Source organism: Belonocnema kinseyi, chromosome 3 (assembly GCF_010883055.1).
Source record: "Belonocnema kinseyi isolate 2016_QV_RU_SX_M_011 chromosome 3, B_treatae_v1, whole genome shotgun sequence".
NCBI classification, from domain to species: Eukaryota; Metazoa; Arthropoda; class Insecta; order Hymenoptera; family Cynipidae; genus Belonocnema; species Belonocnema kinseyi.
The window spans coordinates 119,004,848-119,027,866 of NC_046659.1; the positions used below are offsets into that span (position 1 = coordinate 119,004,848).

General features: G+C 27.1%; 1 protein-coding gene across 8 annotated transcripts in view; it reads right to left on the bottom strand.

Moving 5' to 3' along the window:
- The window catches only part of LOC117169128 (TOM1-like protein 2), a 58,828-nt gene extending 43,364 nt beyond the window's left edge, over nucleotides 1-15,464 (bottom strand). For all 8 annotated transcript variants that reach the window (XM_033355312.1, XM_033355308.1, XM_033355311.1 and 5 more), the window contains exons 1-2: nucleotides 15,197-15,464; nucleotides 4,448-4,617 (exon numbers count right to left, since the gene is read on the bottom strand). In XM_033355312.1, the coding sequence (XP_033211203.1) occupies nucleotides 4,448-4,617; nucleotides 15,197-15,254 (228 nt within the window). In that variant the 5' untranslated portion in view covers nucleotides 15,255-15,464. The remainder of the gene's footprint in view (nucleotides 1-4,447; nucleotides 4,618-15,196) is intronic.
- Nucleotides 15,465-23,019: the final 7,555 nt, after the last annotated feature.

Genomic DNA, 23,019 nt, shown 5'->3' on the forward strand with positions numbered 1-23,019 from the left:
CAAGTTTGACTTATAACTGGGAATTTTCGAAAAGAATTATGATTCTAACTTACATCCGGATTTGGAAAATGAGTATAATAAGGTATAATTTTGACTTGGAAATGTCAATTTTCAAAAAAAATTTATAATTTTGACCTGGAAAAGCGAAGTTTCCAAAATAATTACAATTTTGACCTGGAAAAGTGAATTTTCCAAAAGAATTACAATTTTGGCCTGGAAAAATGAAGTTTAAAAAAATAAAATTTGGACCTGGAAAAGTGAATTTTCCAAAAGAATCACAATTTTGACTTGAAACTGGGAATTTTTAAAAAGAATTATGATTCTAATTTGGAAAAGGGAATTTTTGAACAGATTTAAAATTCGGGTAACATCTGGACCTGGAAAAGCCAAGTTTCCAAAAGAATTACAATTTTGACTTGGAAAAGTGAATTTTCCAAAATAATTGCAATTTTGACCAGGAAAAGTGTAATTTCCAAAAGAATTACACTTTTGATCTGGAAAAGTGAATTTTCCCAAAGAATTTCAATTTTGACCTGGAAAAGTGAATTTTCCAAAAGAGCTACAATTTTCACTTGAAAAAGTGAATTTTCCAATTAAATTACAATAAATTGTATATTTTATGAGACAATTAAAAATATATATATATATATATAATTCAGATCTGGAACAAGAATTTTTTCAACAAAATTAGACTTCTTGCTTGGAAGAGGACATTTTCGAAAAGAATTATAATTTTGTCTTGAGGATGGAAACTTTACGAACCAATTGTATGTAATTTAAAATTTGATCTGAGAATTATTGAAAAAATATATAGTTCTGACTTGGAGTACTGAATTTTCCAGAAAAATTAAAATTTTGACTTGCAAAAGGATTTTTTCTGAAGCAATTATATGTAATTCTGAATTGGAACAGTGCATTTTTCAAAAGAATTACAATCAGGAGCTGGAACAGTGGATTTTCAACAAAAAAAATACAATTTTAATTTGGAACAGGGAATTTTCGAAAGATAAAAAATTATAATTTAAACATGGATTTAAAAAATAAGTATAATAAAATATAATTCGGACTTGGAACAGGGAATTTTCGAAAAGAATTATGATTCTGATTTGGAACAGGGAATTTTTGAAAAGATTTAAAATTCGGATTTGGAACAGGAAAGTTTTCGAAACAATGATATGTAATTCTATATTGCATCATAGAATTTAAAAAAATAAATATAATTCAGATCTGGAATTAGGACTTTTCCAAAAAAATAAAAAATAATTCTTGCTTGGAAGAGGAAATTTGTGAAAAGAATGATAATTCTGGCTAGAAAAAGAGAATTTTACGCACCAATTATATGTAATTTTGAATTTGATTTGAAAATTAAAAAATATATATATAGTTCTGACTCGGAGCTCTGAATTTTCCAAAAGAATTAGAATTTTGAATTGATTATACTATAAATACGAATTTTTAAGCAAAAATTATGAAATTTCTACAGCAAGAAAAGTTTTTAATCAAAAAAGATAAATTTTCAACAAAAAATAGAAGTTACATTTTCAGAATAAAAAATTTATTTTCAACCCCCAAAAAAAAAGGGTTTTTAACAAAATAGTTAAAATTTCAACCAACGACATGAATCAAAAATAAAATTATTTAACAAAGAACTTCAACTTTTACCCAATTAGTCGAATTAAAAAATATATAATTCGTAACAAAAAATGTAACAGTTGATATATTTCAAACATAAAACATTTTTATTTGAAATAAAAAATAATTTGAATAAAAAAAGACGAATTTTTAAGCAAACTGTTGCATTGAAAAAAAATCAACAAAGTAGTTTAACTTTCAATTGAGTAGTTAAATTTGTAATCAAATAAGATGAATTATCAACAAAAAATGTAATAGTTGATGTTTCAACCAAGAAATATTTGATATTTTCATCCAAAACCGACAAATTCAACAAAATAGTTGAATCCTCAACCAAAAATACATTAATTTAGAAAGAAAGAGTTGCAACTTTGACCAAACAAGATTAAATTTCTACCAAAAAATATAAATTTTAAAACAAACCCTTAATTTTTAAACAAAAAGGATAAAATTTCAAGAAAGAAAATCATTTTTCTACCAAAAAAAGACGAATTTTCAACAAAATACATAAAATTTTAATCACACAATTGAATATTTAACAAAAAAATGTGAATTTATTACAAAAAATTAAATAGTTAAATTTTCAGTATCAGAAAAAAAATTCATTTTCCATAAAACAGTTTAACTTTCAGCCCACGGGATAATTTTTAACAACAAAAAATTTTTAACCAAAAAAAATTAAATTTCTACAAAAAATAGACAATTTTAACTGAGAACTTGATATTTAACCAAAAAGTATGAAATTTCAATGAAAAAGATTAATTTTCTACCAAAAGAAGATAAATTTTCAAGAAAAAAACTGTTTTCTGTCAAAAAAGAGGCATTTTGAACAAAACACATCAATTTTTATCTAAACTTCGAATCTTCGAACAGAAAAATAAGATTTTCAACAAATCAGTTTAACTTTTAACTAAGTGGTTGAATTTTCAACCAAGAAGATGGATTGCCGACAATAAATGTAATAGTTGATATTACAAAAGAAAAAAAAAATTTTAATTTAAATCAAAAATAGATGAATAAAACAAAATAAATGAATCGTCAACCAAAAGCACATTAATTTTCAATCAAAAAATTGTATTTTGAACCGAAAATGATGAAATTTCTACCAAAAAATAATAATTTTCAACCAAACAGTTGATTTTTAAAGGAAACGGAACAATATTCAAAAATATAAATCATTGTTATTGTTTTTTAAAACAATAACGGCTGATTTCCAGCAAAAATGAATTAATTTACAATTTAAAAGTAGAATTTTTAACCAAAAAAGTTTAAATTTCCACACAAAAAAAAGAATTTTTAACCGAACAGTTGATATTTAACCAAAACCAAATTTCAATAAAAAAGATTAACTTTCAACCAAAAAAAAAAAAGACAAATTTTAAACAAAATGCATGATTTTCCAACCACATAGTTGAAGTTTCAATTAAAAAAATCAATTTTGAAAAAAAAACGAGTTTTCCACATAATTCAATTTTCAACTAAAACGTATCAACTTTTAATTAAAAATTTTGACAATTACATTTTCAGTCTTCAATAAAAAGAAATAATGATATTACAATAAAATAGTTAAACTTTCAACCCAAGGAATAAATATTTAACCAAAAAAAATGATTTTTTTAACAAAGCAGTAGAAGTTATTCGAAATTTTACCTACTTAGATTTTCAACAGAAAAAAAAGAATGCATAAACAAAATTTAATAGTTCATATTTCAACCAAAAAAGATTAAATGATTTTTAAATGAATAACGGATAATAAGTAGAAAATTTAAACAAAAGAGATTAAATTTCTACAGAAGAAAAGATTGATTTTTAACCTAACAGTTGATATTTAACCGAAAAATATGAAATTTCAACGAAAAAGATTAAATTTTCAACAAAATCCATGATTTTTCAACCACATAGTTGAATTTTCAACCAAAAAGATCAATTTTCTAGAATACAAAAACGAGTTTTCTACAAAAAAAAAAGAGGAATTAAAAAAACCACATGAATTTTCAACTAAAATTTCGAATCTCCAACCAAAAAATTTAATATCTTTTTATATTTTTTTTTTTATTTTTAGAGGTAAAGATTTTAGTTTTAAATCAAGAACATATGAATTGAACAAAATAAATGAATCATCAACCAAAAAATTATTTTGTTTTTTTCGTAAAACATGAAATTTCTAGAAAAAATATTAATTTTCAAACCACACAGTTGAGTTAAAAAAAAAGGCTAAACTTTAAGAAAGAAAATCAATTTTCTACAAAAAAAAATACAAATTTGCAATAAAATACTAGTTTTAAGCGCATAATTGAATTTTCAACTAATGCCCAAAAAATAAATTTTCAAAAAAAAAAAGAATATTTTTTAACCAAGTAGTTGAATTAAAAAAAAATTCTCGAAAAATTTAATTATTAATATGTCAACAAACGAATTTTCAATAAATGATGTTATTTTCTACTAAAATAGTGGATTCAGTTCACATTTAAGCGAAATAACGAGAAAATGGGAAAGTTTCTTTGAAAAAAGAGGAATTAATTAAAAAGGGGAAACAGATTTCTTAAAAAAAAAGTGAATTTTTCACAATAATTACAATTTCACTTGGAGCGGAAAATTTATAAACAAAATTTAGATGCTGATTTGTAATAATGAATTTTTCAAAAGAATAAAAATAATTCGTCTGGTATGCACTCTAGCAATCAATAAAGCAAACAGGTATGGAGACTAAAATTTGAATAATTGAGACTACGCTCTCTACTAAAATCGGATCTTCAAGGTTCAAGCAATTGAAATTTGAGATTGGGTTTCATATTCTGGTATATGAAATACTAACCGTAAGAGTGTACATGACGATCGTGTAATTTTTTCCAGCAGCTTGATTGAGTCTGCGTTTAATGGCTTTAATAGCATCTCTCGGGCCATCTTCTGTTTCGTTAATTATATCGCAAATTTCCATATTAAGTGCCCAGTTTTCACTCGAAAGGCTGCCATCTGTGGCTTGTTCTGAAAAAATCATATCAGTCTACTTAACAATTTCTTTCAATTAAATTCTCGAATGTAAAATATTATATCTGGCGATTCGGCGGACGATTCCAAATTCCCGGTCATTTCTCGTTCAACTAAAAGTAAAATATTCATATTTGCCCCAAAACTCAAAAATGAATTTTAATTTATCGCGTTTATTCTAAATATCCTTCAACCAAACAGAGCGAAAAATTTAAAAACAACTAATGTTTGAAATAATTCGTTAAAATTCAGTTAGAACAATTAAATTTAACAACAAAAAACTAACTTAACAAAAATTATATTTTCACACAAAGTGATTAAATTTTAACTAACATTGTAAATCTTTGACTAGAAGAGTTGAATTTCAAACCAGAAAGATCAATTTTCAACTAAAATGATGAATATTTAAACGAAACAATTTAATTTTTTAGCAAAAATATGAATTTTCAACCAAGAACATTAATTTCTTGAAAAAAGACGAATTTTCAACTAAAAAATAATTGTGAATAATGAAAAATTTCAAATAATTTTTCATAAAAAGAGTTTAACTTTTAACCAAATAATTTGATTTCCAACCGAAGCTGAATTTTCAACTCAAATGATAAATATTTAACTGGAATACTTGAATTCTGCATTAAAAGATATCAATTTAAAAAAATTGGAATTTTCAAACAATATTAATTTCCTACCAAAAAATGCAATTTAAAAAAAAAAAAAAAAACATGAAGTTTTCAGCAAAATAAATGAATCCTCCACTAATATAGTTGAATTTTTAAACTATCAAAAATTAATTTTTACTGAAAAAAAAAATTGTCAACCCAAAACTTCAAAAATAATCAAATTTTAAGTTAAAAAGATTAAATTTTAACCAAGCAGATGGATTTTTAACTAAGACTATGAAATAATCAAATGAGATGATGAATATTTAAATGAAATAATTGAACTTTAGTCTAAAAAGATAAACTTTCAGCCAAGACGATTAATTTCCACCAAAAAAGATGAATTATCAACTGGAAAAGATAATTTTTATTCAAATATTGAATAATTGAATTTTGAGTGAAAAAATTAATACTTAACAAAAAAAAAAGTTTTTAATTAATATTATGAAATATTTAACTTTTAGTTTCATTTAAATAGCTCATTTTTCAACCCAAGAAATTAATTTTTAAATAAAATTATGAATCTTCAAAAAATAAAATAATTTTCCACAAAAGTGTTCAACTTTCAAGCAAGTAATTTTATTTCCAACCTAAAAGAAGAATTTTCAACTAAAATTATAAATATTTAACTAGAATACTTCTTTTTTTCACCAAAAAGAAGCATTTTTAGACAAGAAGATTAAATTTCAAAGAAAAAGATCATTTTCAATATTCGAATGGAATAAGTTAAATTTTTAGTTAAAAAAATTACATTCAACACAAGAAACTAACTTTAAAAAAAAAGTTGAAATTTCAAAAAAGTGATTAAATGTCTACTAAAATTGTAAATACTTGACTAGAATAGTTGAATTTCAAACCAGAATGATAAATTTTCAACTAAGATGATGAATAATTAAAAGAAATAATTTAATTTTTAACCAAAAATATGAATTTTCAATCAAGAAAGTAGATTTTTACCAAAAAAGACGACTTTTCAACTAAAAAATAATTTTCAATAATTAAAAAGTTAAAATAATTATTAATAAAAAAATGTAGCTTGTAAGCCAATATTTTTATTTTCAACCTTAGAGATGAATTTTCAACCGACAAGAAGATTAACTCTCAAAGAAAAAGATAATTTCCTATGACAACGTATATTTTTAAACAAAATACGTGTATTTTCAACAATGTAGTTTAATTTTCTATTAAAAACGACCAATTTTCATTAAAATTTTTGAATTTGACCAAGGAAAGATCAATTTTCAACTAAAAATGGAACAGTTGGATTTTCAGCTAAAGCAATTAATTTTCAACTAAACTGATAAATTTTTAAGTAAAATAATGGATCTTCAACTATGATATTTGAAATTTTTATAAAAAAGAGAAATTTTCAACCATAAAGATTAATTTTCTATGAAAAGGAGAATTTTTTCCACAAATTACATCAATTTTAAAACAAATTGTTCAATTTTTAAGTAAAAAAATGTAAATTTCCAGTCAAATAGTTGAAATTTCATTAAAAAGAAAAAAGATATTTTTTTAGATTAAGATCGAACAGATATTAATTTTCTTATGAACAGTTTTGTTATGCTAAAAAAAAGATTTAAATTTTAAGCAATTTGAAATTCTAAGTCTAGCGCAGAATTGGTTAAAAATTGAAAATTTCTCTGTTTTAATCCAGAATTCTAGTTCTTTAAGAAAATTCTCCTTTTCAACTAAGATTTATAATTTTTTTCTAAAATTCCCTGTTTCAAAACATAATTTTTGAAAGAAAATATCCCGTTTCAACTTAGAATTAGAATTCATTTTATAAAAAAAATTCCTGTACTAGCTCGGAATTTATTTAAATTTTGAAATTCCGTGTTTCAAGAAAAATTATAATTCTTTTGGATAAATACCAGTTTGAAATCAGAATTTGTTAAAATTTGAAAATCCCCTGCTTTAACTCTGAATTAGAATTCTTTGAAAAAATTTCCTGTTCCAATTCACAATTTTGTTCCTTTTCGAAAATTTTCAGTCAAAGCTCGGAATTTTTTTTAATTTGAAAATTCCCGGTTCCAAATCAAAATTATTATTATTCTGGCAAATTTCCAGTTTCAATTATACATTTCTAAACAATTGAAAAATCCCTATTCAAATTAAAAGTTAAATTATTTTTATTTTAAATAGTTTAAAATTCCTTAAAATGCTATGAAGTTTTATTTCAAAATCTTGATACATCTAAATGCTTTTTTACATTTTTTCAAATTAATTTTTTTTAATTCTGCCAAATTCAAGACATTTTCTTAAAATCTAAATAGAATAGTTCAATTTTTCTTAAAATCCTAATTCTTCACAAAAAAAAAAACAACATATTTCTAGCAAAATAGTTATATTTTCTACTCGTATAGTTAAATTTTCAGATAAAAAATTTTTTTTTTAATAAATGAGTTCAACTTTTACGAAAATTATTTAAATAGTGAAAATTTGAATTTTACTGCGATGAGAAGTAAATTTCAAGGTTTTAAATTAAATTATCGGTAAAAAAAAATTCCCGCTTATTTCCCGGTTAAATCGCCGCAAACCTGATTTTTTACACGCTACAATAGTTGAAAAACGAAATGAGAAACTGTGTCGTCTGAAAAAAGGAGATACTATTCTGGAATAAAAAATCAATTTTGAAATTCTAATTTATTGCAATTTCAAACATGTTTGGAATTTAAGAATAAAGAGTTTATATTGAGATTCTACGTGAATATATGCTTTTTAAAAATACGAAAATAGAATTATCAGACATTGTACCGGCAAGTTGATAAGACTTTCATTGTTTCTGACTTCAGCCGACTTAAGAAATTAACACGCTAGAAAAAAGTAAATCGTTTATTGATTTCTTTTACTATTTTTTTTTAATTTCTTTCATTTATCTCTGAAATTACAATAATGTGAACAGTTCATTTTATAACTCTAACAATTTTTACAAGTTAAATTAGGTTGAACTAGGGTGGCCATCTGAATAAAAAAATTCCTAATCATATCCCGGTTCGTTGCAATTAAAATTAAAAAATTCAAATACTTAAACTATTTTTTTTTTTTACAAAGTAATCGAAATGGAACTAAAAATTAAATCACTCCAAGTGGAAATCTTAAGAATTTTAAGCTTGTTAAATTAGAGCTTTAAAAAACTTCCACTCAAAAGATTTTAATTTAAGCGCTTAATTTAAAAAATTAGATACTAAAATTTCCTCATTTCAAACTCAAGAAAACTTAAAAACACAGAATATGTGCTCCTTCAAGCCAATAAAAATGTAAAAAATAAAAATAACTGCGCAATTGTTCCTCATAAACCAAAATTCAACATTTTCACTTATAAATACACATTTTTTTAAAGAAACAATTAAAATTACAACTTTCAAAGTTAAAATTTAGCACTCTGAAATTTGAACAATTTTATGTTTTTTCCCAAACAATTTAGATTAAAAATGTTCAGTTGGGAATATTTGATTTATAATTACACATTTTAAATGAACAGACAAATGTTGCTAAATACAAAGCTACCTATATGTGAAACCAATAATAAAAAATTATTCTTTTTGATTAAAAAATATAAAATTGCATGAATTAAAAATTGAATATAAGCATTTAATTATGAATCTATTGATTTGAAATTTAAAATAGTTTATAGGAATAAAATATAAGTAAAATAATAAAAATAAAATAAAAATCTGTAAATTTGTGATTTTCAATAGATTCAGAATAGTTTTGTAAAATAAATTATTGTTCAATTTAAAAAACTCTTACTACAGTCCGGTTTAAAAAATCATTAATTAATTTACATTTAAAGTTGATCAAATTAAAACGTTTTTTTTATCGAAAAATTTCGTGGAAATAAATAGTCGGTTATTTCTCAGTTCTCAAACATTGTTCATGGTCATTGAAATGAATAAATTTAAACTCTTAAGAATAAAAAAATACTCCTCTTTCAATAAACATTTTTATAAATTTACACTGTCCGATAATGAGATAATGAGAATAAAAAATTAACATTCTTTCAATTTATAAAATATTGAAAACCAAAATTTCCTCCTTTCAAACTCAATAAAAATCTTTAAAACATAAAATAACTCTGTCAATTCAAACAAAACAATAAAATTCCCTTATTTAAAAAACAATAAAAATACCCAATTTTCCCGCCTTGACTCAATAAAAATGTAAAATAAAAATAAAAAACGTTCCTCTTCTAATTTAGAAAAAAATCAAATACCAAAATTTCTTCCCTGTATTTGTAAATTAAAATTGTGAAATTCAGACATTTTTTATAAATATATCGTTTAAGTTAAATTATAATCGTTATTTATATATCAAAATTCAACATTTACAAATGACACCATTTTTGAACGTAACATTAAAAAATTTTAACGTTCAAAGAATCAACTTAACACGCTGATACTTTCACAATTCAAGGTTTTCTAGTCAAAAAATTGATTTTAAAAGTGTTTTGTATTTTTTTTTAATTTTCAATATATCTTAAAATTTCACGATGTTTAGTTTAATATTTTAAAAATTATCATTCAAAATTAAAAAATTTCAAGAACGAATAATAATTCTAAATGAAATGTTAATAATTCAAAAGTTAGGTTTAGAGTTTAGGCTTCTAAACTTTCATGTTGAATGCTAAATATTAAATTTTTTCCTTACATAAGTTTTAATTTTGCAACTAAGATTAAAATGGTTGAATATTTAAAAGTATAATTGACGATTAAAAAATTGTAATTTTTAAAAGATATAAATTCACAAGTTGTTAATATTAAATTATGCAATGTTGAACGCTTTTAATTAGAAATAATAAAATTTTAGTTTCTTTCAATTTTAAATGATCCAATTTTCAAGATTATAATCTGAAAATATTCCATTTTTTAAGGCTTCGAAATATTAATATTTCCGAATTTTTAATCCGAATTTATTCATATTCGAGATTCTTCAATTAAAAATGAAACTGTTTAATTTTGAAAGCTTTGAATTAGAAATGATAGAATTTCAACTTCTTTCTAGTTAAATTCTAAAATTGTTTTATTTATAACGTTCTTAATTCCAAATTGGTCCATATTTTTCCTTAGTTTCAAAAGCTTTCAATTCAAAATAATAATTGTTTTATAACGAATTTGTATTAACTGGCTGGAAAAACCTATCTCTTGGTAAAAACTTTAAGATTTGATTCAAAATTGAATTATTTTGACGAAAATTCAACAATTTTATTAAAGTCATACTTCATGCTTGAAAATTCAATTTTTTGTTAAAATTTCATCTTTTTGGCTTGAAAAATCCACAATTTCATTGACATTTCTTTGTTTATTGACTAAATTTGTTGTTTAATTCAACTAACTTGTTGAACATTCATCTTTTTTGTTTGAAAACTCATCTCATTCCGTAGAAATTATAACTTTTTTGCTTAAAAATGCAACTATTTATTCAAAAATTAAATCTTTTGGTTGAAAATTCGTCTTTTTTGGAAGAAAACTAATCTTTTGGTATGAAACTTTTCGTTTTTTTCGTTAAAAATTCTTTTTTTTTCATACAAAATTAATATACTTTCTTGAAATTTAACTATTTTGTAAAAGTTTGTGTATATTGTCGAAAAATCGACTTGTTTGAAAAAACCCAACTTTTTGTTAAAAAATTGATGTATTTGTTAAGAATTCATCTTTTTAAAAAAAAAATTAATCTTCTTGGGTTGAGAATTCATATTTTTTATTGCAAATTTAGATATTTGGCGGTACATTCAACGGTTTTATTGAAAGTTTATGTTTTTAGCTTAAAAATAAAATATTTTTGATGTTTTTCTTATTGACATAAATCTTTTCCGGTTGAAAATTCGTCGTTTTTGGTAGAAAATTCATCCTTTTTATTGAAAATTTGTGTTTGTTGGTTAAATACAATTGTTTATTGTTTATTTTGTATTCAATTAAAATTTGTTGGAATATCAACTATTAATTTTTTCGTTAAAAATTAATTGTTTTACAAAATTAATATTCTTTAATAAAATTCAACTATTTCGTAAAAGTTTATGTTAAAAATTCTTTTTTTTTGTACAAAATTAATCATCGTTGAAAATTCAACTTTTTGGTTAAAAGTTCAAATATTTGGTTAAAAATTGATGTATTTTCTTGGGAATTTATCTATTTAAGAAGAAAATTAATCTTCTTCGTTGAAAATTCATCTTTTGTTTGAACATTCAACTATTTGGTTTAACACAAATTTTTTTATTGACTGAGAATTCATTCTCGGTTGAAAATTCGTAATTATAAATACAAAATAGTGTATTTAATGTAATTTTTTTCAAACTAGTAGAAAAATAGGTACATCGCTTTAAAAACCCGCCTTTTTTATAGAAAATTTATCTTCTGAGATGAAAATTCAACTATTTCGTTAAAAATACATCTGTGTTGGCTAAATCGAATTGTTTTTTATTTTTGATTGAACTATTTTTTGTTAAAAAGTCAACTATTAAATATTTCGTTGGAAATTCTTTTTTTATTGTACAAAACTAATCTTTTTCGTTGAAAATTCAACTATTTGGTTAAAAGTTTATGTATATGTTTAACATTCGTCTTTTTTGGTTATTTTGTTCTGAAAAATCAAGTATTTGGTTAAAAATTGATGTATTTTATTAAGAATTCATCTTTTTAAGGAAAAAATTATTCTTCTTTGGCTGAGAATTCATATCTTTTATTGCAAATTTAAGTATTTGTTTGTACATTCAACTGTTTTGTTAAAAGTTTATGTTTATAGAAGAAAATCCAACTTTTTTTAAATTCGTCTGTGTTCGTTAAATACAATTTTTTTTATTTTTGTATTAATGAACTTTGTTGGAATATCAACTGTTCATTTTTTCGTTAAAAATTATTTTTTTTTTATAAAATATTCTTTGGTAAAATTGAACTACTTGTAAAAGTTTATGTATACTCTTGGAAATTTGTCTTGTTTGGTGAAAAATCAATTTAGTATGTTTGTTAAAAATCAATTATTTGGTTAAAAGTTGATGCATTTTCTTGGGAATTTATCTATTTAAGAAGAAAATTAATCATGTAAAAATTAATATTCTTGAAAATTCGTTTCATTTTTGGTTGAAAATTAATAATTAAACTTCCATTTTTTATTTTTTGATGAGACTTTATCTTTTTTAGTTGAAAATTAAATTATTTCGTTGGAACATTGATATTTTTTAGTTCAAAGTTCAACTTTTGGGTTAAAAATTCATGTATTTTATTGAGAATTCATTTTTTTTTGTAGAACATGAATCTTTATGGTTTAAAAAATCATCTTTTTATTCCAAAATTTAACTATTTAGTTGAGCATTCGATTTTTTTTTATTGACTGAGAATTCTTTCTCGGTTTATGTAATTTGTATGTAATGTAATTTTTTTCAAATTAGTAGAAAATAGCTACATCGTTTTTGAAAAATGTCTTTTTGATAGAAAATTAATCTTCTGGGATGAAAATTTAATTATCTGGTTAAAAATTCGGCTTTTTTAGTTAAATCGAATTGTTTTTAATTTTTGAATTAGGAATTTTTTGTTGAAAAGTCAACAATGACATTTTTCATTGAAAATTCATTTTTTTGGCACAAAATTAATGATCCTTGTTCAAAATTTAACTATTTGGTAAAAAGTTTATGTATATTGTTAAAATTCGTCTTTTTTGGAAATTTTTTTTTTAATCAAGTATTTGGTTCAAATTTGATGTCTTTGTTGGAATATTAAATATTAATTTTTTCGTTAAAAATTCATTTTTTTAAAAATAAAATTAATATTCTTTGATCAAATTTAACGATTTTTTAAAAGTTTATGTATTTTCTTTAAAATTCGTCTTGTCTATTTAAGAAGAAAATTAATCTTCTTGGTTGAAAATTCAACTAAATGGTTAAAAATGCATCTTTGTTGACTAAATCGAATTGTTTTTTATTTTTGATTGAAGTATTTTTGGATAAAAAGTCAACCATTTAATATTTCGTTAAAAATTCTTTTTTTTTGTGAAAAGTTCATCTTCTTTGTTGAAAATTCAACTATTTGGTTAAAAGTTTATGTATATTGTTGGAAATTCATCTTTTTTGGTAAATTTTGTTGTTAAAAATCAAGTATTTGGTTAAAAATTGATGTATTTTGTTTAGAATTCATCTTTTTAAGGACAACATTATTTTTCTTGGTTGAGAATTCATATTTTTTATTTAATTTTTATTTTTATTAAAGTACTCTTTGTTAGAATGTCATCTATTAATTTCTCCATAAAACTTTTTTTTTATACAATATTCTTTGATAAAATTTAACTATTTTGTCTTGTTTGGTAAAAAATCAATTTTCTTTGTTTGTTAAAAATCAAATATTTGGTTAAAAATTTATGTATTTTCTGCGGAATTCATTTATTTAAGAAGAAAATTAATCGTGTAAAAATTAATTTTCTTGAAAATTCGTTTCGTTTTTGGTTGAAAATTAATATTTTTAGCTGATAATTAAAATTAAAAAAAGCTGATAATAAAATAATTGATCTTTTTTAGTTGAAAGTTCAACTTTTGGGTTAAAAATTCATGTATTTTATTGAGAATTCATCTTTCTTTGATAGAAAATGAATCTTTTTGGTTTAAAAAATCATCTTTTTATTCGAAAATTTAACTATTTGGTTGAACATTCGATTTTTTTTAATGACTGAGAATTCTTTCTCGGTTCAAAAATTGTCTTTATAAATCGAAAATAATGTCTTTAATGTAATTTTGATAGAAAATTAATCTTCTGGCATGAAAATTTAATTATCTGGTTAAAAATTCGGCTTTTTTTCCATAAATTTTGTTTGTTAAAAATCAAGTATTTTGTTAAAAATTGATGTATTTAGTTGAGAATTCATGTTTTTAAGGAGAAAATTAATCTTCTTGGTTGAAAATTCGCCTTTTCGATTTAAAAATAGTGCCTTTAACCTAAATTTTTTCTAAATAGTAGCAAAATAGCGTTTACAAACATATTTCACGTATAATAAAATTAAAAAAAAACTAACTCTAAAGCGGAAAATTATTACATTCAAATTGAACACTTCTTAAATTAAAAGTTTAGGTGTTTAAAACAGCATTTTAAAAGACTTTAAATTAAAATGAACACTTGCATATTAAACATGGAAAATTTTTACAATGAAATATTTTCGAATTACGCATTCTAAACTGAATGATTTCATAATTGAAAAAATAAAAATTTAACTAATTATTCAAAACCCGGTTGAAATCAAATTTGGACAAATTTGTCGTCTAAAAATTTGAAAAATTCCCGGTAAAAAAAAAAAATTTACTGTAATTTCCCAGTCTCGTGAAATTCCCGGTTAAAAAAAAAGTGTCAAATAGTGTCAGTAGCGTAGTGATTGAGGCCTGATATTGATGAATTGAGTGTGACTCATAAAGCTAATGACGAACACAAATATTGATAACAAGAGCAAGAGTCCCTTTGAAAAACTAATATTCGTCCGTTGAAAATAGAAATGAATATTGGACTAAAAATACTTTTTATAAAAAGTAAATGAAACTAAAACAATCACTGTGATCCGCTCTCTACTTCCTGTTAATTATATACAAAAGAATAGGTCGCAATCAGTTTATATCGTAATTGCTCTCATTAATATTCATGCTGCATAAAAATAGAATGTTGTCAACAATAAGAATACAGGGCAGGCTCGAGAAAATGAATTTTCCACTCAAAAATGCCTCGGAAGAATAAATAATAATCCGTGACATTTTTAAAAGTGTAGATTGTAACGATTTTAAGGTAACAACTGATCCGTAAAAATCAACATGAACTCGCCTATAAAAGTAGATCACAGGTAAACTTTGATTGAAAAATGAGAAATTATCGAGGAAATTATACAGTAGAAGGTCGCGCATTTGCTTCCTCGTTCTGAATAAAAAAAAGTTGAAAAAAAACAAGACTTACCTATTCTCTGTCCTACTGGTGTTGAAAAGGGATTGACATTTACGCCGAAAAACGACATACTGGCACAATGTTTTCACTGCGTTTAACTTGCAGCACTTTTAGAATTCACTGTTTCATATGTGAAAACTGCTCACGTCAAACACTTCGTTCTTGAAATAAGTTTAATTAGTAAATTTCAGGCATTTAAAACGAATAAATCATATGACCTAATCGCGGCGGTCACTGGAAACGAAGCAAACGGAGCTTATCAAAACCGTCAAAACTTCACATATACGCAAAATGAATGACACGGTATTCAGCTGGATTTCCAGGACTGAAACTGACATTTCGTAATATTGCGTAAATTGCTTGTTTTTGACGTTATTTTACGTAATCTGGAAAAGTTACCAGAAGCAGTGAACCACACTTAAGGAAGGTTAGGGTTGAGAACGTCCAGTGACGTCAGCTAGCAAGATGTCTGAATGCTGAGGGAAAAGAATTAGGTATTTTTGGAGACGATCTTCCGCTAGAGTTCTGAGCCGGTTATATTACTTTGAGAACGGTAACGAGAATGAGAATATTACCGAGAATATCACCGAGAAATAAATTCTCTGAAAATTTATGGGAATCTCAGAATTTATTTTAATTAATAAAATATTGCATTTTTTCGTTAACTTTTCGGTTCAAAATTCAACTCTTTTTTTGAAAGTTTGTCCTTTTTATTTTAAAGTTTACCTGCTTTAGCAGAAATTAAATATATTTTTTTGATACTTAACTATTTCGCAGAAAATTTACTTTTTGTTTAAAATTTATATTTTGGTGTTGAAAAATGAATTGAAATATTTTCTGGATGAAAGTTCTACTTATAAAAAAATTTGTTTTTATTACAAATTCATCTGTTTTAGTACAAAATTGATATTTTTTGATAAAAATGAAACTATTTGGTAGAGAATTTAACTAGTTTCTTAAAAATTCATCTTTTTGGATTAAAAATTCAATTTTTTCATAGAAACTTATTTTTTTGTTACACAAACTCAATATTTGATGTTACTGAGTTAACTGCAATTTTTTTTTGGATGAAAACTAAACTTTTTTTGTAATAAAAATTATTCTGCTTTAAGATAAATTTCATATTTCTTGATAAAAATGTAACTATTTGCTAGAAAATTCATCAATTTTTTATAAAAGTCGTCCGTTTTGGTTAAAAATTCGTCTTTTTGGATTGAAAATTCAATTTTTTCGGTAGAAAATAATTTCTTGTTGAGAAATGCATAGCTTGATCGTGAAAAGTGGACTAAAATCTTTTTCAACAGAAAATTCAACTATTTTTTTGAAAATGTATCTTTTTGATTTAAAACTTCATCTGTTTTATAGAAAAAATTTCATTTTTTGTATGAAAATGCAACTTTTTGGTTAAAAATCGTTCTTATTTACTTGATGATTCAACTAATTTGTTCAAAACATTTGGTTGAATCGTTTTGTTAAGGAATCACTTTTTTCGTTAAAGATTTATATTTTAAGTTGAAAAGTTATCTTTTTGGTTAAAATTTCGCGTTTTTTTTTGTAAAAAAATTATTGTTTAGTTTGAAATTTTCTATTTTTTTTGCATAAAAATGCATCAGTTTCATGTAAAATTAATTTTTTGTTGAACAGTCATATTTTTACATTCTCATCATTAATGATTGAGAAAGTATTAGAATTGTCGGAAATTTGACATCACACTTTTTCAACGTATCTCCACGTTTCGAGACCCCCTGAATCTGAAAATCAGGTTTTCACGATGGCGCCTGTCTGTCTGTCCGTACGTTCGTAAACACGATAACTCTCGAAAAAATGAACAAATCAAATCCATCTTTGGCACACTTTTTCTAGGTCCTAAAAGAAAGGACAAGTTCGTTAACCAGCCATTTTTGATAAAAATTTAAAAAGTGAGCTCATTTTGAAAATTTTTGAGACCACTTTTTTCTGAATTTGAAAATTCTATGTACGGATATTTATAGTATTGAAAAGAACAAACAATTTATCCTTATGACTTTTTTCGATAAAAAGAAAATTCTGAAAGTTATAGCGTTTTCAAAAATTTTTTAATCAAACGAAAATCAAAATTTGAAGCCGAAAACCGCACGATATGAAAAAAAGTCAAGAGAAGAAAAACATTTCTTTTCGAAATCCCTACAAGATTATCATAACCAATTTTTGGATTTTCTTTAAAAATCGAAAATTCAAATTTTGATTGCACAAAAAATAATGGAAAATGAAAAATTCCATTTTGTGGACACACTATGTAGGATACAAAAAAAGATGAATTAACAAAAATGTTTATCCCAAAAAAGATCTACAATTTCGTTAAAAATCACTTCTTGATAGGACGCGTACTTTTTGTTTTATTCTTGAAAAATAACGTTAAAAAAAGTAAAATAAAAAACATGTGTGGAAAAACGACGAAAGTTACGAGGAAAAAATACAACAAAATCTGTTTACAAATGATTGTCGGAAATCGAGCGCGCAGCGCGAGTGTCACGATGAGAATGAGTACGTCAAAGCCTACAGAGCTTTGAGAAACTTAATCTTTGACTATACTTAATTAAGTAGACAATTCAGAATATGAAGACGCATATAAATACTGCCATCTAAAAGAGATCTTTTTGATAAAGTTTTTTTCAAGCATTCCAAATGCAAAGAATAAATATCCGTGCGCGAAGCGCGAAGTGTAATCATGTTCGAGCGCGAAACGCGAGGTAACCTGTTATCGAGCGCGAGCCGCGAGATTCAACCGTCGCGCGCCCTGGGCGCGCTCAAACTTGCGAGCCGCGCGCGCAGCGCGCAATGACAATGTGCCCGCGAAGCGGGTAGATTTTTTGTTTGAAAATTGAATTTTTGTAAAGAAAATTTCTCTTCTGGTATGAAGGTTCAATAATTTAGATAAAGTTTCATTAATTTTTGAAGTAAAAAATCTACATTTGTTGGAAATTCGTCTTTTTGGTTTTAAAATTCTTTTCTATTCTTTTATAAATTTCATTCTTTTTTTATTAAAATATAAACATTTGAAAATTTTAAATTTGTATGTGAAACACTGTAATTCCTGAATAAGTATGTCTGAGCTAAGAAATAATTTATATTCAACCGCTGTTATAACCTGAACAAAACAAATATTGTTAAAAATAATCAATTCTCTTAAATTCTTTTAAATTCTGCCATATTCTCGGTTATATAACTTGAACTTAAATTCTCGGGAATTTAAGAACTCTATCTTCCGCACACCTTCACCCCCCACTCTTTATCCAATGCATCCATTTTCGCGCACGCGCACCGTGTGCAACTCTGAGTCCAGCGCAGTCCAGTGTTTAGCTCGAAATTAGTTGTCTGCTCCATTTTTAATAAATTATTTATTTACTGACGTATACCAAAGATAATTTTAGATAGTTCAATTTTTATCTAACTCTAAATAAACGTTTTATTTAATAAAAAACGTAAAAAGGTAAGTTTGGTGGTGATTGATGTCAAAATACCTAATTAGATAGTTTCACTTCAACCACTAGCTAACTTCACTTCGTTGAATGCTGAGGTTAAAATTAAGGACCAAATGCATTGAAAAATCTGTCCCAGTGGGCTGAAAATTTGGCAACGTTTTTACGACATTTTTACGACAACTTTACGACATCCTATGTCCATGTCATTAAGGTGTCTTTACGATATCGTAAAAACGTCGTATGATCTGATGATTTCTTTACGATATCGCAAAAACACCGTAATGACACGTGCATATAATGTCGTAAAGATGTCGCCGAATTTGGTTATATGGGTATATTCTTGTAATATCTTCGTAATGAGTCGTGTAGTCAATCGGGTACAGTTTCGCCAGCTTTTTTCCACAAAAATGAAAATTTTTTAAAACTGAATTCGGAAAAGCTATAAAATATCATAACCGATATGCCCGGACTGTTTTTTGAGGGATAATAACAAAACAAAATTATTGTGCTAAACTCAAATTTTATGCATGTGCACCATTTTGAGGTTAGGATAGTTTTTCATTTCTCTGTCATTCCGATAATGTAGGTCTCTGTCGTAGCGATGCTGTCAGTAGCACTCAAAAATAATGATGGAAGATAATTGTAACGGAAGTTTTGATCAAATAATTTAGAAGGTCGGTTGAACGGATCGAGATCGAATGTCGATGCCGGTTGATGATAAAAGGGTGTTTTTCAAAAAAGTGCCGGTGAAAAAGATTGAAGTGTCCTGCTGTCTTAATTTTTGAAGGAAGAAGGCTTTCTCTACTAAAGGATTGAATTTGTTTTGTTTTGGTTCCTGTTATCTTCTTGCAGAGTTCAGGTGGGTGTGTCGCTGTAGTGCCGGCCGCTTGCGGCCTGCGTGTTTTTCGGAGTGTTTTTCCTAAATCAGGAGACCCTTAACCAGGCTCCAAAAGAGATCGAGGGCTCTCTCAATTCTTATCCCTCTAATCAAATGCATCCCTCCACTGCTATTAAATCGAGTGTTGGTTTAAAAAGAAAAAGCCATGGAATTAAAGAAATTAGCAACCCACTTACCACCAAGGTTAGACACATCGAGTCGAACTCAACCTCAAACTCCTTTCGGTCGTCTAGACTCAAGAACAGATACTCTCGCTCCAAAAAAGGCCCCTACTCTATCGAAGTTGATTCCGGAGAAGAAAATCCTATGGACCCGTGTAACGTAGGTAAAATCCTACACAAATCATTTGATAATGTTGTTTTAGATATCAAAAGAAAAGGGAGGAGCAGGTTTACCGTTTTTTGCAACTCGGGTAAAGGCACCAACCGCATAGTCGGTAACCTGCACTCAATTTGCCCCAGGCTTAACGCATTCATTCCCAACTACAGGGTTTCTCGCATTGGCGTCATTAAGGGAATTCCTACAGACCTTACCACGGATGAGCTAAAAGCTAACGCTATCTCCCCTATTCCAATTCTGGAGGCTTCCAGATTATCGAAGAAGGACGAAACAGGTAACCTTGTTCCTTTAAAAACCGTTTTGGTCACTTTCGATGGACAACTCCTTCCCCAGGATATAAAATTTTATTACACCCTATATAAGGTCTCTCCCTACATCCTTCCCCCAAAACTCTGCTAAGGCTGTGCTAGACATGGTCACGTGAAAGCCCAGTGCAAGAACCCAAGATGTCTATTCTGTGGGGAAAAACCTCATGAAGACCAAAACTGCCCTAATGGAACCTCATCTCCCCTCTGCATTAACTGTAAAGGCCCACATTGGGATCCCAAAATATTGACTCTGCCATCGCCGCTCACTTAAAATCCTCTCTAGATTCTTCTTCATCTTCGTTTAACTTCTCAAACTTTCCATCTTTAGGAGAAGCTGATGTTGACTCCATCTCTTTCGGTCCTGAATTCACCCAAAAATATAGCCAAGCTGCTAAAAAAGCCCCCTCCCACTCTAGAACAACAACCCCACTCTCCCCTCCGCCTTCACATAGGAAATCGCAAACAAAATCTGAATCGCAATCCCTCTCTTATCTTTACTCTTGTTCTTCTAGCCCTTTCGGAAATGGTGTCTGTTTACTTCCTATTAACTCCTCTTCCCCGACTCCTTCCCCTCCTCCCTCCTCCACCGATTTTCAAAACCAAGACCTCAGAAAAATGATTTCATCGCTTATGAATTTCCTCCAACGCTTTGCTCCTCTCTTGTCTCTTCTTAGCAGTAGACTTTTAGGCCAATACAATAGCCCTCTGCTAAATAACCAGAATCCGATTACCACTACCTCGACCCCTTAAAACTTTTTTGTTTATCCATAATGGGTAATCTAGAAAAATTAAGAATTCTACAATGGAATTGCCGTGGCATAATCCATAAAAAAGGGTCCTTGGAAAGAATTATTGACAACTACGATATCATCTTATTAAATGAAACCTGGCTAAAAGATAAAAATCATTTTGTCCTACGGAAATTTAACATTATTAGAAAAGACCGCCCTATCAATATTGGTGGTGGTCTTATCATTGCATCCTAGAACTCCAGCTAACGCCATAAACTGGAACTCCTTTTTTGACTCATTCTCTGATGTCTTCCCAGTAGTGTTTATTCGCGGAAATTTCAATTGCCATCACCAGTCCTGGGGATGTGATAATGCCTGCCCAGCTGGAAACAAATTAAATACTGCAGTTCTAGCTTCCAACCTCATTATTTTAAATGACGGATCTTCCACTCGCTTTTCTAGGCCCAACCAATTGAAATCTGCTATCAATCTCTCCCTGGTCTCTGTTAGCCTCGAGCCTTTATGTTCATGGAAAATAGAAGGGGATAAGACGGGTAGTGATCACTTTCCTATTTCAACTACTCTTGGTATCTCCTGCTCATATTATGAATTCTTCTCACACAAGTATAATTTAAAAAAAGTGTCTTGGGATATTTTTCAAGAAACCCTCGAAAAAACTAACTTTAATTGTAACCAAAATAACAATAACCCTTTCTCAGCTCTTCAAGCATATTATGATCTATTTAAAACGATTGATAAAGCCCTCCACATAGCCGGTCCTAAAATTGATAATGTCCCAAAACGTGATTATCCATATTCTCCACCGTGGTGGAACGAGAATTGCGCAAGGTTGGAGAGATTAAGAAGAGCCAAGCTTGGAAGGTATAGACATTAATACAATTTCAACAATTTTCTAGACCTTCAGAAATTCGAAGCTGAAGCCACAAAAACCTTTAAAAAAACCAAAATCTCCGGCTGGAGATCATTTTGCGAATCTATTACTTCAACTTCCCGAATCTCAGATATCTGGAATAAGATTCGCGGCTTTCGACACAGACTTTTAACTAACCCTTCTCCATTCACTTCCCCGATTGATCAAGAAACAGTAAAAAAATTGGAAAAATTTATAGATAAATTTTGTGACCACAGCTCAGCCCCCTCAAACCTACCCTTGCTCCCTCTCCCGGACTCGCCTCCTGTCCAAGTTACAACGAACGCCAACCCTGATCGTTTTCCTAACCCTATCGTCCCTAGATTCCCGAGTGAACTCTTCAATATTCAGGAGTTAAATCTTGCCATTGCCACCTCTAAAAGCACGTCCTCCCCGGGACTAGATAAAATCAATTTCCAGATTATTCAAAACCTTCCAGAAAATATTCGGATACATCTGTTAAACATATATAATCTAATCTTGGATGGTGGTTTCTTCCCAGACCACTGGAACAAATTCTTAGTTTTTCTTATCGGAAAACCCAATTCGGAAAAATTTCGTCCTATTGCCTTGGCATCCTGCTTTCTGAAACTCATGAAAAGACTAGTAGTTAACAGACTGAACTGGTGGCTTGAGAACTCTTTGGTCCTTCCCCCATCCCAGTTTGGATTCCGTAAGAATAGATCTTGTGCTGACTGCCTTGCCATTTTCTCTATCGAAGTACACACAGCATTTGTCAATAAATCATACACAGCAGCCTTATTTCTGGACGTTGAAGCAGCTTATGACAGAGTCATTCCTGACATTCTAATCAATGACATGCAAAAATTGTGTGTCCCATGGAAATATTGCAAATTCTTTAAAAATCTGACCTCAGATAGAGAGGTATTCTTCAGAGTCAACAATAAAAACATAGGACCATATAAATTCAGCAGAGGCCTCCCTCAAGGCTGTGTATCAAGCTCTGTTCTTTATAACATTTATATGTTGGACTTACACAATCATCTCCACCCAGTGTTTAAAGTTTTGCAACATGCGGATGACATTGTTATCTATTTTACCTCAGGTCAGCACCACTCCCGACTAGATATATGGTGCAGTCACAGTCCACATCTTCTGAGTTTACGTGTTTTTATAACCAATTGAAAAAAAAAATTGTTCGTTAAG